Source organism: Mya arenaria, chromosome 12, assembly GCF_026914265.1.
Source record: "Mya arenaria isolate MELC-2E11 chromosome 12, ASM2691426v1".
Taxonomy (NCBI): Eukaryota; Metazoa; Mollusca; class Bivalvia; order Myida; family Myidae; genus Mya; species Mya arenaria.
This window is the reverse complement of record NC_069133.1, coordinates 45,124,514-45,144,531: the sequence shown is the minus strand read 5'-3', so window position 1 is coordinate 45,144,531 and position 20,018 is coordinate 45,124,514. Positions and strand designations below refer to the sequence as shown.

The 20,018-nt window shown below is 32.7% G+C and overlaps 2 protein-coding genes across 2 annotated transcripts in view; both read right to left on the bottom strand.

The window, feature by feature from the left end:
- LOC128210393 (protein mono-ADP-ribosyltransferase PARP12-like) overlaps positions 1–17,364 on the bottom strand; it is a 69,755-nt gene extending 52,391 nt beyond the window's left edge. The window contains exons 1-2 of the mRNA XM_052914735.1: positions 17,162–17,364; positions 7,549–7,610 (exon numbers count right to left, since the gene is read on the bottom strand). Of these exons, the coding sequence (XP_052770695.1) occupies positions 7,549–7,610; positions 17,162–17,225 (126 nt within the window). The 5' untranslated portion in view covers positions 17,226–17,364. The remainder of the gene's footprint in view (positions 1–7,548; positions 7,611–17,161) is intronic.
- A 227-nt stretch (positions 17,365–17,591) lies between these two features.
- LOC128210394 (uncharacterized) lies at positions 17,592–20,018 on the bottom strand. Its single transcript, XM_052914736.1, has 5 exons — positions 19,409–20,018; positions 19,144–19,221; positions 18,675–18,788; positions 18,298–18,360; positions 17,592–18,165 (listed from the first exon to the last, which is right to left on the bottom strand). Exons 1-5 carry the CDS (start codon positions 20,010–20,012, stop codon positions 17,891–17,893), a joined length of 1,134 nt encoding a protein of 377 aa, XP_052770696.1. The 5' UTR covers positions 20,013–20,018; the 3' UTR covers positions 17,592–17,890.

Genomic DNA, 20,018 nt, shown 5'->3' with positions numbered 1-20,018 from the left:
CACTTAATTGATAACTGTACTTATACGGATATCATCTTTGTTATATGTGAAAGAGATTTCACTTGTTAATAAAACTGATACTATTTTCATGGTTTGGTTTATGATGTTCATGCGTTTATATATAAGACACAAACATTTTTTTTGAAAAAACCCAATTTAGTGTCTTTGAAAAGAGTAAAATGCAGATACTGCAAAAACGAAACAAAACAAAACAAAATACAATATATATATATAAAAAATCTTTTGTAGAAATATCCAATGTTTGAAACACTTGCCTAAATAAGCATAAGTAATTTGGGGGTAAAAAAGTTATTTTATATAAAATCAGAAAGTTAACGTGCGACGACCAAATGACAAACAATCGAAATCCTTCCAAATGTGTTGCACACGAGGTCTGTTTTTTTTGTAAGATAAATACTTATGCGAAAAAGCTTCATTGTGGTTGTAAAATTTGAATTGTTTGTTACACATATCACTTGAACGTATCGACAAACTCATCAACAAAACAATCAAAAATTTTATCAATCAAAATATGAAGGTTTCGTTCATAAAGGTGTGCACAACATTTCATGTTATAGACTGTTTGTCAATATGTCAATATGGACATGTTAACGACTAAAATGGAGCGATTCAATACTGAAAAATAAGACAAATGATAATACGAATACTTTTATATCCAAGATATATTTTCCTGTATATGCGATATAGCATACTTATCATACATAAACGTGAACTGGTATGCCATTTCCTTGGTATGTTTATCGTTGATTTACCCCTTCACGTACCCGAATAACACTTTACCATTGTGTGTTACCAATTGGCTTAAAATATGTGTATATTCCATGTCGCCTTTCCATCGTAATGTTTAAATCTAAATATAGATACTAAAGATTTTTGATATTATTCTAAGACCAGTGGACTTAATGTACAGTAATAAAAGCAACAACAATTTTTGTTTAAATAATGTATAACTAAGGTTTTTGATGTTTAAAAAAGTTTTTATTTTTCTTAATTCAAATAATATCACAATTTCATTGAAAATTCAGGTTCCATTCTGAATAGTGAAACTAAACAAAAGCGCCCCGGATCGAAGGTCATACGGTTCTTCGTGTTTTCGTAAAAGAGGCTTAACTGGACAAGAATAAATGTAACTTATGGGCCTTGATATACATCTGCATTTGTTTCATTTGAATCCCTTGAACGGTAATGTGAACTATTTTCGGGTCATGGCCAACCTTCAGGTTTTGGAAAATACATTTGGTCGAAAAAACCCAGCTACTTCTAAACTTCAAGGATATCTGATTTAGTTATGTCGTTTAGTTTTTATTGATTTGTTGAATCGGTTTGAAATGTAATTAAATTGGAGAAAATTCCACATCAAAATCGATTTATCGCTTCAAAATCTTAATTTCAAAATTTATATGAACAATTCAAGGTACAGTGTCAACTTTGAAATCCACAAAACAATACTTTCTTCAAATTTCTTTGCAAAAAGACTGAAATCAAATGAATAACATAGAGGAAAATTTGCTTCTTTGGTTTGCGACACACACAGAATAACCTTCTCTGTTGCATCTATCAGTTGACCACATCTCCACTGTGGTTGGAATATTTCCAGAGTATTCTCGTCCATTCTTTACATGTTCTTTTTTTATAACTTGTGTATCTTCATGTATATGTTATAATAACGATCCAAACGCATACTGTGGCTACAACAACAAACAAAAAACAAACCATTAAAAAGCAAATTGTGCAATCTGCTTTTGATTTAAACATGTCGTGTAACAACTGCTTTAGGATTTGAATGCTGCCCGTAAACGATCTAAATCTATTTAACGTATGTAACAGATACAATACGAGGCGAAGCCGAGGCTAAAATTGGTGTTCGTCCTAGCGAAACGGTTTCTTACGTCCGTAAAAGGACACTTTTTAAGTTAAAATGAGTAATTGTATCCGACTTATATGACGATAAGTGTATTGCATACATATTAGAGAGCAAATAAATGCATTAATAAATAAATGAATACAGATTTATAAATAGATGAATAGAAATATTATTTTCGAAAGATAAACATTAGATTATTATCACGGCATTTCTAAATAAAATGCATCTGCTAGTGGGATAACTCGAAATTCTCGTGCACGGTCTGCTTACAACCGTAAGAAGACACTTTTTCAATAGATCTGCTGGGGGTATGGTCGTATAAGCATTTTAACAAACCTATTTTAGTTTAAACTAGTTACACTGAGTGATAAAATGTCTGATAAATTGTGTTTTGAAATAATGACTAGAAATCTTCATTCTATACAATATACTACATTTACTGTAAACATTGTACTTTCTTGATTTTGATTAGCTATAACATATACATATTTTACAAACAAAAATATACTAAACCTACTAAATAGTGTGTTTAGTAAGTTTTTTTTTCACATATATACAAGCTATGCCACTTAAAAACCGTTTCTTTGTAATTTTATACCGTGTCTTGTGCTTATTACAGGTGCATGTAAACAGTGCATCATTTTCAAAAAAAATGTGCATGTATTCAATATAGTTTCGATATCGCTTCCCGTAACAATAATAATGATAACCTACTTCAAACTCATCGATTGCCTATACACAGCCAAACCAATAGCCGTATTCATGAGTTGACGTTTACAATAAATACTTAAATGGGTATTGAAAATAACGTTGTATTTAAATTTGAAACGGTATTATATAAATTAAAACTGCTTTCTGATTCTGATGATTGTTATTATTTTCGCAATAAGGCAAATAAAAGTGTTACATACTTGTAGGTAAATATCACATATATTGCATTAAAACTGTGTTTGTTTGCTGTTGATATTGTTTTTTTTTTCTAAATGTGTTGTATTAACCTGATCCTACATTATAAACATTAACATATATACCATTAAAGCTGCACTCTCACAGATTTACCGTTTTGAATGTTTTATTATTTTTTATGTCTAGGAATGAGCCATTGTAGTACTTATACCTTTTAAAAGTTATTTTTGTTGAAGGGACTCGCTCATGTTTTTTCAGGCACTTTTGGTATGATCAAATAAAGTGGTGCAAATAATTAGGAGCGTTAAAACTAAAATACAAAAAGCTGGACTCCATCAGCAAAAGTTTTGATATTTGCTCAAATATCGTCTTTGAAGACCAATATTTTCTGGTGTGTGATTAGTTGATTGAAATTATCACATGATAATATCAATGCATTGTTAAAAGGTCGAAGTATCTCTCACGTCTGTATAAGTCGTGGTGGCCTTGTTGTTAAAGGGTCGGTTTTTGATTATACCAGCGTTGGTTTGCAGTCACTAAACGAAATATTTTTTGTACTATAATTGTATTTCGTATTATAGTTTCGATATCACATAGTAAAATAATGATAAAATAAGTGTTTTCATACGTATAAGTGGGATAACTAATCTAAAATGAGCGAATCCCTTTAACTGTTAAGGATTTTGCAATTAGGTAAACCTACTTTTTGCATAAGTATAGGTAACTATGCCATTTATTGCATTTACACCGTGTTTTGTGATCACTTTGGTTTGTAATTATGTAATAAGCAGAAAAGTATTGTGACACAATCATCACGATTTTTTAACAGAATTAGCTAATTGTTTTAACTATGTACTAGGATATATGAGCATTGTTTTCATATTGCAAGTTTATTGTAAGAGTAAAATTAATCCCGATGAAACCCGATATTGAATGAGGACGGTTTTTCTTTTTGAAGTACGTAAAAAAGGCATGGTCTTTTGTCAACACATTTCCATTTTCTGCGTAATTATTTATAAATATCTTTTCCCCTCGGTTCCTCACCAATATTAATTTAAGATAATTTGGCTTGCTTTCAAATTCACCTTCGCGTTGCAAATTTATGAACGTATTTAAATAAAGTGTTGTTTAGTTTGCACTATGATTTTAAACCGCAAAACACCGTACGTCCCATTTTGTAACCCCGCCGATATAATAATTTAAGCATATCATGTAAAAAATAGATCATAAACTACCTGATTTCGATTTGAGGTACTTAAGTATGTAGGTCTGCGGCTAACAGCTAACAGCCTTAAATCAACAAAGCAATATATATTTGCCCCCATTTGAGGCTTAAAATACTTGATATGAAAAGAAATCAAATATTTCACTATTTGTCAAATGAGGTTTAAATTTTATAGACCTCTAGATCCTAAAATTTATTAAATTAGCAATGTGTGAATGCTTTTATAATTACGACCATTTAAGGAATGAATTGCGGGGTTGATGTTCATATCCCCGATAATGACATCAACCCCGCAATTCATTCCTTATATTTACACCATTATTTTATTCAAGAAACGTTAAAAAATACTTAATTTCATTTCGGATTACCTTTCAGTAATCCTTTCTAACTCATTCTGTTAATAGGACGACCCGACTGTTACCTGAAACATTTTTTTTTCAAATGACGTCACAATAACGCGGGAAAAGATCAACCACTTGAAATCACTTTTAAACGTAAAACTGAAACACTTTTGGCAACAAAAAGTTTAAAATATAATAACTTCGCACTGTCTAAACTGTTGATTTATATTTTACGGGATCTGCTGACACAATACAAACAATAACAAGAACAATAGTTTTCATGTATATTGTTATGAGATGAATTGCGATCCGAACATATCCGAAGATGCTGCGTTCATCGATTGATGAACCCAATTGCCGAAAGGCAGTTCATTTAAGGAATGGAAGTTGAGGTGTAAATATATATAACACAATAAGTATACTGTTATCCACAGTACACCATTTTCTAATAAACGGCTATACCTAGTACACAAAACACTATAACCAGTTTATATAATGTGAACATATCAAGGCTGTATCTTAATAAGGAACAAGTTTTCACGGACAAAATTTGGCATATAACTAACTTTTGTGAAAATAAAGTATTTGTAGAGTTCAAACATTGATGTCATTGTACAAATTAACTTCAATTCAGAGACATTATGAAAATTTTGAGCGAGCTGTTACGTTTCATAAATGAATTGTACTGCCTAATTGCAATGTTAACGTCTAACTAGGGCTATTATATCCGCTGTACGGTAAAACACACGTTATTATCTTACATACTGTTAATATCTATGGAAATTATGTTTTCCAATGTCGTTATTCTTGCGTCGTCGTTGTTGGCGACATCAAACGTTCATGGCCGCTCTTCAACTGGCATGTATTATTAATTCTTACCAAATGCTGTCAAAATGTTTGTTTTGAATATTTTCTCGACTGAGTACGATAAACAGCCTATTCTCATTTCTAATATTATAGATGTATACCAAATCTCTTACTTGAGCATTTCTCATCCAATTTTAACCGACTTTGATAACTTTGTTTATGGGCATTAAATTTCGAATTTACAGCTTGAAAATCACACTATAGACCCCAGAGTAATACATTCAACTCTCAAATGTTGACTAAATTCACATTGTCTGCTTTTTAAAGCTGCACTCTCCCAGATTGAACGTTTTGACAACTTTTTTTATTTTTTGCCTTGGAACGAGCCAATTTTTGCAAAAATCCATGAAATTAGTTATATAAGACTGCTGACAAAAATTATATTTAAGTTCATAAATTGATGTTTAATGCATTTTACGTAAACCGTTAGTTTAAGCCATAAAACTAATGAAAATCTACGATCTAATATTTTGTCAGCAATCTTATATCATTGGTTTGCAGATATTCACTCCAGAATTTGCTCTTTCGAAGACAAAAAATATAAAAACGGTATATATGTGAGAGTGCAGCTTTAACTGGGGTATTTCATTTACGTCAGTCAAATTTATTATTAATTTTTATTTAATACATTTCAAAAAGGTGGCGCTCCAAGCAGGCGATAATTCACTTCTGGTTTTATCGGCCAAGTTGAAGTTATAAACATAAAGTTGATATCATGTTAACAAAAAACATGTTAAAACAATAGTATTTTAATGTTTCCTAAATTTATTTGGTAGAATCTCCATGATCTGAAATTGTGATTTGCATTACAAGTCCGTGATTTTTCTTGGTCTTATTAACCGCCTTCTAAAGGTCGTTTCCCCTTGCTACAAAGTGTCCATTTTCCCGAAAGAACTCTAATATTTTCCTCATACGGGACAAAATATTTCTTTGAGTGATTCAAGAAGTAATGTATTTCTTGTAGAGCAAATAACATCTTATATAAATAAGGAGCTAAAGGGGAATTTAATCAACACGCAGTCCACGGCAATTTGTCTGACCCCTAAAAAATAAAAGCATTTAAAATGCAACCAGATTAATACGAAAAATGTCACAAGCGATATGTGACTTGTAGGACTCTTATGTTAACATAGTAAATATAAATAAAATCACATAAAACCAAAATAATAATAAAAAACACGTAAAAAAATATGGAAATCGCAGATATTTTGGTGTTTGAGTTCTGAAATGTTAAATAGGCTGAGCTATATTTTTTCATGTGTCAATCCATTCCTGTGTACTGCCAATCGGAACACCTCGGCCATTTTCCATCGACAAAATCCCCGGACGAATGCCGGTGCATTAGTAAAAGTAGTTCGAATAATAAAAATAATATCAAGTGTAGTATTTGTAGTATTTACATTTACTTGATTTTCACTTAAGTGTATAATAGCATAAACAATTAAGTCCTTTAGCTGCTAACTGCTAAATTGAAATTGTAGAACTGTTAACTGTAAATAATTCTGAATTCGTCCATAACATCTGAGGTTGTTTTCGATAAAAGAAGGCCGAGGTGATCCGATGTGTGTAGAACCTGGTCGGCGATAAACGATGTTGAAAAAACAATGTTAAAAATTTGTATAAGATTTCGATCCATAACGAATCTACACTTTCATTTATCAGTTATATGTGCTTGAAAGGCAAGTGATCTTTCATACAGATGGGACTTCCACCACATGTTTGATTGTATCTATCTTGTCGAATGAATGTATAGTTTGCGATATATAAATCATTAAATTGATTATCATCAATATCGTAATGCAAAAATATTTAACAAAATCCAAAAATGTATTTAAACATTTTGTTTTACCTTAAACTTAAGTCATTGCCTGACTTGATGAAGAAAACATTGTCAACAAAGCCCAAAAACGGTTGTATAAGAGTTTTCGGGAACACATTGTTGTTTGGCATATAAATATTTATTACTGGTTTCATGGTAAAACGTACTGCCCATTCTAAACTATTCAATATCCTTAATCTGTTTTATCCTGCCAGACTTCGCAGACTTTACACATTTGTTTGCTTACTTCAGCTGTCTTTCTTTTACCTTTTGCATCCTGTTTTGCGTTTTACCCTCTGCATATTGTTCACTAAGTAGTGCTACTTGTCTTAAATTATAATTATAATATATATATTGAATATATATATCTGACGACAACCCAAAGGTTAAATACGTAAAGGGCAATATTATTACAATAAGATGAGTGTTATTTCAATGTATGGTGTATATACTTCTTTTATATTAACTTAGTAAAGAAACGGGCTATTTGAAATGGTTGACATACCAAATCAGAGTCCATCTCTTCGATTTGAACCTTGCTTCTTTGTGCCACCCTTTGCAATTTTTCTGCAAAAGTATAAGAAATACAAAAAAGCGTTAGCAGGGGGTCCAACGTAAAACATTTTAAGAAATTTTAAGTGAGGGACATACTCAAGGCGGAGCACAATTCTTTGAGTATATTGGATTGTTCGAAGGATATTTATCGCAATATAAATACGCCTTCCAAGGGGTCAGAAGTATTTTAACCTATGTTTCTAGAGGCATTAACAAAAAAGTTATTAAATGTATAAGCTGAACGATTGTTTGTTTACAAAGTGAAAATAGAAAATTGCGTGGCTTGAAACCGTGTTTTTAATTAAAATATACTGTTCATGAACCTATTATAGCTAAATGTTATATATTTTGCATCTGTTTCTTAACGTCGTCTTGTGCTCTTAATATTAGTATAATCTGGGCAATTGTGTTGTTTTTTTAAACTTTTTGTTTACGTGGAAGTTTCATGCAGTTTTCTTTTGCTGAAGAATAAGAATAAGAGTGGGTTGATATAAGTGTAATTAAGAGCATTGCGTACATAAAACGACTCAATTTGGTTTGATGACCGGCTGCTGTCGAATAATATTAAAAACGATGAATAGAATAATCACACCTGATGCGACAAGCATAATGCAAAAGAATGTCAATGTAGGTTAACAGTTCAACTCCGAACAAAGTAAATGATTCAGAATGAGAGTTACAAATTTACGTAGTGTTAAATATATCAAACATTTATCCAATATAGTTTGTTCAGTTAGCGTTATTTAACGGCTTATGGGTCATGAGTCTTTTTTAGAAATTACTTTCGTTACCCCCGTGTGTATACAATCTTACTTAAGTGCATGATTTTGCGGTAATGCTGATATTTTGTGTATTAACGCGTGATGCCGCTTCAAAAAATAACAAATATATATATACATTGTACATAAAAGAAAAAAGAAAAAGGGCTGGAAGCCTTAATAAAAATAAGGTCGGATGTCAAGTTTAGGTCGGTCCGAAAACAGATTTGCTATGGTTTTGGTTAAATACAATTATTGTTGTAAAAAATAAACACATGTCTTATATAACGCTGGCTCGATTCTGTTAGATGAAATACAACTTTGCATGTTTCTGAATAATTGAATTGGAAAAAGTAATTGCTTAATTGTACCATTTTTGCAATTCATACGTTTTTTCTTTTTCATAACACAATGTCTATCTGTTAAGTTGGCTTATAAAAAAATGATCCCCTTTCTCTCTTGATGACGTCACGAACATAACATATTAATTAAACGTGTACATCTTCACAGTTAACGAAGCTAATTGTATTAAAATTTCGCAGGTTTTATTGCGATTCTTATCGGATTTCTTCTTAAATCTACTTTCAAATACAATCGAAAACACTCGATACAGTCGAAAATCGTCATATCGAAGTCGTCGGGACCATGATAAATACTTCAAAAGAACACTCGACATAGCCGAAATACAAAAAACTTGCAACATCCAACAAACATTGACATAACCTGAAAATCTAGAATACAGAGTTCGACTTAACGGCCTTCGACTGTATGTTTATTTATATTTTGTTTATCGATTACAGAGTTTGTATAAAAAAACATACCTTATACACCTAAAAGGCTTGAGAATGTCCTATTTTTACGTACATTTATTAAAAAATAACAATTAATGCCTATTCAAATTAAGTTTTGTTGCTAAGCTTAATGTCAATTAAGTTTAAGTTTTAAAGCAAATAGGCGCTTAAGAAAATACGCTCTTACACGTGTTACATGATGTTGTGCCAATCCAGGTAATATGCTCATAAATTGATGTCCGATAGTTTAAATAATACCCCAATTTTTCTAAATATTTTCAATAGCCTTTACAATTTAATTTTGACAATATTCTCGATTTTTTCTATTCGTAAATCTAACATAAAATAAGGCGTGCTCTCAAAGTAATGCAACCGGATGTATACATATTTTCAACGAATTTGACTTGTTCGTTACTCTAATTCATACTGGTCACAACTCGTACTCGCATGGTTATGGTCACTGGTAACATTATTACGATGCTTCATTTAAATACTTGAATAAAGGAGTACTAGGTGTGAGGTTAGTTGAAAATAACAGTTGTTTGCAAACAATCAAAGGGCGTAACTCCACAACAATTGAAAAATATGAGCCTTACTACAGCTCTGAATAATTGTTACTGGTAACCTGTGTATATCTGAATTGTTATAACTTAAATTTCGAGTTAAAACCAAGGTCAAGGTTTTGATAATACCAAGGGTATGCCTTTTATTTGCAATAAAACAACTACAACCAAAGATGATTCATAGCAGAGCAGGAAAATCATAATAAAAATTAATTTCATTATAATCATTTATTTTTCAAACATGTTAAAACAATGTGAAAATAAGCATTAGTAGATTGTACATTGAATATTGCAATCTTCTTATGTTTAAATTCTATTGAAGGAATTAAATTTACTTTTTTGTTTAATGAGTAGCGCAGTATGTAATTTTCATAACACAAATTCAGAAACTGTGTATGCTTGACAGGGTTAAGAAACGGACTTAAATACATACAACACTTTTTTTAATATATATATTTCATTCAAATAATATCGTGTCCAGTTTGTTTTCTTGTTTACAGTGCCATTTTAGAGGGACTTGTTCATTCAAGGTTTTGTGTTTCAGACTATATTTATGATAAAAAAATTATCAAAAGTTATCAGGGAAACTAATTTTGTTGATATTGTGTATCTAAAGAAATGGCCCGAGAAGCGTTAGTAACACTACTTAATTATTTTAGGCTTTGATTTACCAAATTCTATTAAAATGAACATCTATCAGTGCTTTCTGAGGTTTTCTTCATAAATAAAATAACAAAACTCAATTTGAACAAAGTTTGAAGAAATGATTGCTGAACCAACATAATTGAGTGAGTCTCCTTGATGAACAAATTGTGAAATTATCAGAAACATTTCCATAATTTATCTTCATCAGTGTGGAAACGGTTCTTAATCTCAAAAAGTAGGGGAAAGGTCTTGTTGCATCCAGCAACTCGTGTGCTTGTAACCTGTAAAAGATATGTATTGAAAATGAATATTTTGATCCAAACACATCATTTACATGCATACAATGTTTCTGAAAAGGCTTACAAATGAAGTTAAGAAGACCCATTTCTTAAATATTTTAAATGACGTGAAGACAAACCATTGCTTTATTAGTTTAAATGGCATGAAGGCTACCCGTTTTTCAAATATCTCAAATGACATGAAGACTTCTCATTTCTCAAATGGTGTTTAGAAACATTGAACAGAGTTCTTTTGCTTAAATCAGCAGCTGCCCTACTTTAGTATTAACAAATACATGCTTGCACTGCATGGTTTCAATTCTGTAATGGAATTCTTGTCCAAATATTGCATTAGTTACCTTGACAATTGACATCCTAACAATCCTGATATAAATAACATAACACTTAAATGTTAAACCATTGGAGAGATTTACTTTACGAGATAACTCTGGAACAGCAAATTGGCTGACTTCAATTTGACATGTTTTTATTAAAAAATATTAAATTGTCACAGACCTTTATTATTACATAACACCGGACAAATACGCAATTCAATGGTTTTACACAGTATAAAATTACTTGAAAGACCCAAGAAAATAATGTTACACAGTTTATAATTACTAAAAGTGCAAAGGCTTTACGCAATTTAGGATGCATAATTATAAAGGCTTAAAAGCCCACAATTTATTTTGACCTGAGTATCTTACCATGTTTGCAAGCAACTTAAGAAATAAATGACTCGTTGCCATGTATATTGGTTGACAAACTTTTTAATAACATTTTTCTGACTAAACCTATCGCCAAAAGGACTACTTCGTTCAAATCAACCATTCTACAAAACTTAAAACATAAACAATTGTCTTTTTTCTTTTTCAAAATATTCAGATATTTTTTACATAAATTATAATTAGATCAATAGTGAATACTTCAGCTAATGGGCTTTTAAGTTCATTAGGGAAATACCTTCAGTACTAACTATTCAATTATTGAGTGAAAATATTTACAAAATATTAGAAGATGATTGGTGGTTAATTGTTCACTCATATTCATTTAGTTACTTATTAACTGTGAACTATGCTGTCATATTGACTAAAAATTCTTATTGACCGAGGCGATATGATTTTTTTATTATATGCTTTTGCCTGTGAAATAATATAAAGACCAACTCTTTCAACTGCGCTTTTGATGAGCCGAAAACCCCAAAGCAATATGTTATTAACAAGCTACATGCCATGCATTGCAAAAATGTAGACCGGGAGTAAAACAAAACAAAAAGACGTGTTCGAGCGTTAAAAGCTCATTTATGACATGAACCTAGATGACATGAAGTAAAGTTTTAATGCTAAGAATGGGCGGAGTGAGCGAAACAAATACAAATTCAACAACGTTACTATTCCAGCAGTTGCTGTTGCTCCTTTGAACAAATTTATTTAATTTGTAATTAATTAACTATTACCTAAATACATAATGTATACGATATTCTTTGCATGGAATTTAATTTATTTTCATCTTAACTGAAATATTTCCATTGGTGTTTTAATTCACTACATCTAATAATTTGTCTTCAGTTCAAAATAATGGACCAAAGATCCGCCTGCTTCTCTGAAATCCATGTTCACTATTATCTATCTTTAAAATAATAAACTCCTTTAGTATTCGGTTTAGCTTCCCTATTGAAACAAAAGGTATACCATTGAAAATGTCTTATACTTTACCGCTTTAAACATTGATTGGTGAAAATGTTGTAGCTACAGTGGTTTGCAAAACTATGAGAGAATTCATGTTTAGAGTGAAAGACGCTGTGGTGCTAATGAATGACAATTCTAGGGTCAAAACTTTGTGTTAAAAACTACAATTAGCGGGTATTTCTACAAGATCGGGTCTGGAAAGGACACACTCACTGTTTTGAACCCGCTAGAATGGTGTTGGGAACTAGTAAGTAACAACTAACTATATCAAGTGACAACTGAAAGAGCACCAGCTCATGCTCACATTATGAATGTTGTTCGGTGCATTTGTCAAACTAGCTACCATACAGTAGCATGAAGCTGCAAGAACGTTGGACTTGATTATGTAAGGCTTCCTCCGCATGCAAAGGAGTCAGCTTTGTGTAAGCTTTGTAAAGCTGACAAAGAGTTTTGAAAATTCTAGAAATTCTCATTTTCGTTTACTTTTACAAACATTTTATCCCAAAAATCATAATTTACAAAATACGGTGTTTCTATACTTATAAGGTATATTATAATGTAATATGATATCTATTAAATATAGTAAGTCTGGTAATGGTATTGCAAAATTAGAGACAGTCATTGGCAAATTCCGGAAATTCTCGCTTTTGTTTATTTTTCCAACAATTTACCACCCAAATCACAATTTGCACGATGTAATTGTTCTATCCATTTAGTTAATCAAATGTGCTGCCTGATATGACACAAATCCTCCAAAAATATTTCAGTGCATATTTTTCCTCCTTTTTTTATTTTCCCTGGACTAAGAACTGGTTGAACATGGAATGTCATTAAAATGCCAATGCTCGGGTATCGGTTGAAGCGTTTTACTGTGTGCAAGTCTTGAAAATGAAAATTGAAGCAAACAATTTGATAATGGTATAAATTCTGCGAAGCCAATTATGTGAAAATGTTCACGAAAGTTACACTTGTCTGGGAATTAATCATTTGACAAGGCCCATTGACAGGCCTCCAAGGAAATTGACTCCTACTTTATAAATAATAAAGGCATCTTGAAACTCACAGGTCTATAATTAATAGTATTTACACCTAGGGGGACTTTGTTAATCTATGAAGCGCGAATGCATCTGTCAAAAGACAAATCGTGCCATAGCTTAATCTTATTCGCCGGGTTTAGATAAAAAAGGAGACCAATTTTGTTTGGATATTAAAAATTGAATGACCGTTTTTGTACAAGAGCTCTTTTACGAAAGTTTATATGGTATAATCTCAATCAGGAGGTTTGTGGGTGATGTGATTGCATTGGTGCTCCTCTATTTTATACATTATAACTGGCAGAAGCTACGTTTGGCCTCAATGATGCGGCAAACACTTGAACAAACCTCCCGCTGTTTCAGTTTCAATCTTTTAATCAGCCATGCTGTTAGTTGACAGATGTTGACACATCTATTTGTTTATCATCTATGAGTATGTCACAATAACTCAACAGCCAAAGTGTCGGCCCGCATGCTATGAAGCATCCATTGTATTGCTGTCATAAATTCTCACTAAGCCATGGTTTTGCATTGCGGGAGGGGAGACCTCTACCGCACCTCCCTTTCAAACTTTAAGTTACAATCTGTCACACAAACACGGTCTTACATGGCAAGAGGGGACACCCTCCCCGTTAAAGTAAACCTGATAGGAAGTGTGTGCCCGGTATGGGGTATGAACCCATGAACACCAGAACGCAAGCACCATGCCCCAACCAACCAAGCACCCGGCTGCCAATCCTTACATGCCGCTCCCAAGACTACACGTCCACCTTGTTAGTGTAACACAATGGCCCTCGCCAATATTAAGTTACTGTTTATGTCATCATTCATATCTTTACTTACTAAGTGGTCAAACCATTTTCATATGAGTTCCATTACCGTTACCGGCAGGTGTCGATTAGATATTCTAAGAAAAGATGGAACAGTCAAACGATTAAGCATATGTTAAGGATGGCTAGAAGACTTAAATAATAATTATCAAAGAACCTGCCTTTTGCTAGACTCATATCTTACTTGGTACCATCGAAGACCAATCGACTTCAACCCTAGATCAACCGCAAATAGCTAATTTAAGTACTGTCCATGAACAAAATGAATTACCCTGATCACTAAATTTCTGTCACAAAGGGCCCAGCTTAACTTGATATCACTGTAACTATTGATTGACCAGCTCCTGATTGTGGCGATAGCCATTTAAACCCTTTCATTATTGTCACTTGAAGTTAAAGGTATCCGATGAAGTCATCAAACTATTAAGGTGAATTAAGAAATACTTCCTTAATGGTGAACTGCAATTGAGGTCAATTGGGAAGTATAAAACACAAATCCGAAGCTACAAAGTTTAGAGTGAGTCAGTCAAATTGAGTCTTGGATCATTTTTGCAAAGTGGTTAAAATCTGGAATAATGTAATTGGGTTAAAATATGAGGTCTACGGACCGTGTTAAGATCTGAGAGTCAGCTTTACTCTCGTTAAATAGAACAAAACTGTTTACTAAGAAATAAATAACTGCTAACAATAACACTTATATCACCGGACGTACTTGTTTTGACTTTATAAACATACGATTGGCTTAGTGTATAAAATGCGAATTGGAGTGAGGTGCTACATTTGTTACAATCTCTCAAACAAGACACGGTGCTTCCCGGCGGAAGGGGACACCCCTCCCCGTTAAACCTTTTAGAATTTTTCTCTCATTCAGAATCGTTGTTGCATGGTAGGTGGGAAATCTCGCCACACTATTCCCGTACGTACTCTTAGTTTCAATCCATCTATCAGCCATTCTGTGGTGTTTTCATTATTATTCGTTATAGTCACTCAGTCTGGTAGTGGCCTGCAATCAACCAATCCATCTTTTCAGTTAAAATGAGTAAATGTCTCACTAACTGAGTCACTCATTTAGTCAAAGTGATGCAAAATTAGAACGTCATTATGTTAAACAAATTCATGATCATCCCAACTGTCAAACTGACAGTATGGATTACAAAATATGCAATCAGTATATTTCCGTGAACAGCTTTGCTATATGTTGGCAATGGTCGAAATTAAATCGATTATCAGGAAAAATACATGACAAATATCGTCCGAAATATATTCCGAATTCCAAAGTAAGAATTAGGCGTACCAAAGAACTTAAACTAAATAATGACCTTCGTTTTTCGTTCGTATGAATATCTTCAACGAAAAATTGAATACAATATATATATATCTCCCAAAGCCTACAATTTGCATCTGGTGGCTGCATTTTCAATGTAAATATTTGTTTACGGAAACGTCCAAGTAAACGATGACGAAAACTACCGAACGAAAGTTCGTCACGCTCCAAGGAAATTTGGTGTCCGGCATTCAAGCGTCAATATGGTTTATGAACCGAACATTGCTGTTTCTATCACATTTACGTCTTTTCTCACGGACATAATGGTTGCACTTTTGAAAGAAAGTAGTGCCCAGTGTCTACGCGCGTAGCCTTAATAGGGCTCTAGCGAGCTTCGCTCGATTTAGAGCCCTTATTAATTACCAAACGCCAACGTTTTTCCGAACCCCAACGTTATTTGCGTTTAAATATTTATATGGAGAATGTCCTGTGTACATAGATCCCTGAATAACTTATATGAGCGGAATTTCCTAGCATTCTGTCTAATCAACGCAATCGTTGCTAGATACATTTCTTGCTCGATTTTTTCTCGATGGCTTCACTCGCTCATATGTTAATTACAAACTATAAGACCGGGTTTAAAATATTGCTGCTTTAAATTTTCGGTTAGAGTTTTGGTCAAAACATCGTTTTAACAAATCTTTGAAAATGATATGGAAAGTCACAGTTTGGTATCCAATTTTAACGTTTTAAGATTTAGCACCTCTGCTCCGGCTTAAGTAATTCATTTTCAGGTAATGTTGTATTCAGCCGTTGAGTTCTTGAAATTACGTTATCAGTTTATAAACTTTATATGTTAGTTTTATTTTCTGCTTCATTGTTTTTTAAGTCGATGCTGGGTTTAACAAGCTTATATTTTTTAATTTTTTTTTGCAGTTATGAGACACGTGTGAGGTTTAAATCCAGTTTAAATCCCCATATAAACTAGTCTAAATCTTCATATAAACTAGTCTAAATTTTCATATAAACTAGTCTAAATCTCCATATAAACTAGTCTAAATCTACATTTAAACTAGTCTAAATCTCCATATAAACTTTTCTAAATCTCCATATAAACTAGTCTTAATCTCCATATAAACTTTTCTAAATATCCATATAAACTTTTCTAAATCTCAGTATAAACTAGTCTTTATCTCCATATAAACTAGTCTTAATCTCCATATAAACTTTTCTAAATCTCCATATAAACTAGTCTAAATCTCCATATAAACTTTTCTAAATATCCATATAAACTAGTCTAAATCTCCCAGTAGACTCGTGTTCCAATGAACTCGAATTTCACTTAACGTCCAATGGCGATAATCCCATTTTTACCGGTTTTCGCTATTTCGATACGTGTGTGAAATGTTGGTGACGTCTGTGCCCCTCATTCAGTTTCGTCTATGCCTCAGAACGGGGTTATTATTTGAAAATGCTATTAATTGGTTTGTCCCTGTTGTTTTCATTGTACAGTGTTATTGAAAAAATACATTATGAAATGAAAAGATGTTTTAGTTTGATGGTCGTAACATAATCTAACTTAATAGTTATATTAAAATTTGTATACATTGTAGATTCCAAAATGCGTTTATTTATTAATTAAACAAAAACTTGAAGCCAATTAAACGTTGCACATCAGAAACACATAGCTTTATAACAAAATAAACTAATACCTTTAGAGTGCTTCGGTGACAAAACAACCATTTCCATGCCAGGTTGTTTAAGATTTAATGTCATTTTTCCGCAATAGTCTTGTATATATCTTGTTTTTCTTTCGAGGAAAATGACTCTTCTAAGTTTTCTTTCTCTGTGAAACTTTGTAGAAAGCGTTGAATTTTAACGACAATGCCATCATCTTGTACTGTGCTTTCCACAGTGTAACTGCATTTCCCACATTTTTCGGACACTTGACAGACTAGAATAAGGTTAAATGAATAAATAAAACATACACTTATAAATAAGTCAGTACCTTGCTATATCAACTATAATTTTCACTATAATGTTATTGCTGACAGGCTGCAACTTCTTGTTATTTTACAGTTTGCCCAATGAATATCCTAGGCGCGATTTTACGACAACGCATAGAATACTGTCATTTCCAACTCTGATCCCCAAAACTAGGTCATATTTAGATACCAATGTCAAACTCCACACAGCGGAAACTTATTTTTGCCGTACAGTAAATGTAGATATGTGTAAATAACGATGTTTTTCGTAAATCCAAATTTGTTCGCGCTTGGTTTCCTGAATCTGCTCATCAAGAGAGATCACTGCCTAGGCGATTATAATATGTGTCCAAACAAATAAATAGACTCTTAGAGTAACTCTTATCAGTTCATGTGAACATCCAAACTAGCAAAAATACAAAAACCGATTATCAAATGAGGATGCCCAGTTTCAAATTATATGGCAAATGACAAATGGAAATCTATACTTTTCTTCCTTAACTTACACATTTCGTTAAGGAGAGCCCAACAGCTTTGCCTTGTAATACCAACATAAACTTCAAAGAGAGCATGGTCGTCATAAGTCCGCATTACCTCTTCAAGAGGTTCAAATAAACTCCCAAACTTTCCCGAAAGGTTGTCTTGTACTAGAGAAATAACTGCGCCTATATCGTGACACTGGATTGATAGAACGAGACAACCCGTGCTGACCTTCGTTATCTCTCTTTTTTCTAAAGAAGAAAAAATAACTTTTTTATTAAAGTAACTATGTACTAATATGTTTTGGTTTAAAATATGAAGAGAATTAGTGCAGAAATACAATTGAAACTACAAAGACAGTTTTGACAAATGAACAAACTTACCGTCAAATAACTTACGAACAAGGGACTTGACTTCAACGTCCAGCTCACTTGAACTCCGGTCAGCTATAAGCAAAAAGGACGCATAAGCTATATGCAAATATGCCGTTTTATTAAAACTGTAGACCATATTTTTGTAACATCGAGAGTATGAGATTTAGACACAAGACGCAAACCTGTATATCTTAGCTTGATAAATTGCATACAGAACAGAACTGGCAGTGAAAGTTGCATGTAGTTACCCATGTGCAAACTTACTAATATTTTCCCTCATCACTCGTTTTCAAGATCATTAATATCAATGACCCTTTGTCATATTTGACATTTTGCTTGATTTCTCACGCAGATGCTAACATACTCAATACATTAGTTTCTTTTACCTGGCATCGCTTCACCATGCTCTAATGCCTGTGAAAATGGTCCATGAAGTCGTTCCGCAATGGCGCGTTCGTCTTCTTTATTGTAGTTGCGAAACATGACCATGACATCGAGAACTTAAAAAGTAAAATATTGTACATATAACATACATTCTTGAAAGAGGTTTGTACAAAACAATATTAAACAACGAAAATGCATCAATAATTCAGTGAACAGTTTGAATAAACACCAGATAGCTGTTTTCACACTTCTATTCGAATGATCTCGCTACCATAATGCATGAATAAATACTTATTAAACCAGTCAACAATTTTTAATACATGGTGCTTGACCCTTGCTGGATTGAAAATCATATGTGCACGTTTCAACCAGGAAAAAAATCTTGTTAATTGAGGTAAACGTGTTGAAGGTCCCTAAAATATCAAAGCATATACTAGTAAGTTTAACGTTAGTTAGGGAACGGTAGATTACTTGGTATATTTACTGACAACCCCTTTTTCTGAATGATCATCTGTATTTGCTGCAAACCGTTTACAACCGCTGCGTCAGCTAAAACAGGAAGGTGTTATTTTATATCAAGACAGAATTTTACGAAAAACGAAAAAAGCTGTGGAATCCTCCACTAGCAGAAGTATGTCATTGACTGGTCAATGTGTATTTTAAAATTATAAAAACTCATTATTGAAATATATATTGAAAGTCATTTGTTTTATGAATACTAAGAAAGCATACTCACCCTCATTCATCATGTCAACTGATTTGCAACCCAACTCTGATATAAGACCGTTGGGATAGACGTGTTTCAGGCTTTCGTACTTATCAAGTTCTTTTGAAAGTGATTCTTTCAAGTCCGGCTCTTGCATATAGTCACATATTCGTTGCACAGCACCGACAATACGGCCAAAATATTTGCGGTAAATTTGCTCGTCCAATGTTGGCGTTCCCTTGTGTAGCATTTTATTCCTCAAATCAATAAGATTACGGATGTCATGTATAAGTTGACAGTAAAGAGATTCGTGATCGTTAAGTTCGCATGCATTTAGAAGTACAAAAACAAAAAGGGGAATATCCCACTTGGTCAAATCTGTGTCTTGTTTGAATGGATACAGAATATTTTTCTTGCTTTTATCTCTACCAATGCATATCAATATATCTTCCATGTTATGATTCAAAAATTCATCTAGTGACCAGTGTTGATCCTGATGGTCTTTTGGTGTGAGTTCCCTAACTCTTATTTGTAGAAGATGTAATAACACTCGTCTACCACAGTCGGTCAGTGCAAGATTTACTCTGGAAAAGTATTCTTTTTTTTCATCCGCCGTATTTCCTGCCTCTGCCATACTGTC

Bases quoted from the DNA above. Each gene is read 5' to 3' on its own strand.
- LOC128210394 (XM_052914736.1), bottom strand. From the start codon at position 20,012: ATGGCAGAGGCAGGAAATACGGCGGATGAAAAAAAAGAATACTTTTCC. The intron at 18,361-18,674 runs GTAAAAGAAACT...TTTTGCTTATAG, and splicing joins GCATGGTGAAGCGATGCCAG to CTGACCGGAGTTCAAGTGAG. The intron at 18,166-18,297 runs GTAAGTTTGTTC...TTTCTTCTTTAG, and splicing joins TGTTCGTAAGTTATTTGACG to AAAAAAGAGAGATAACGAAG.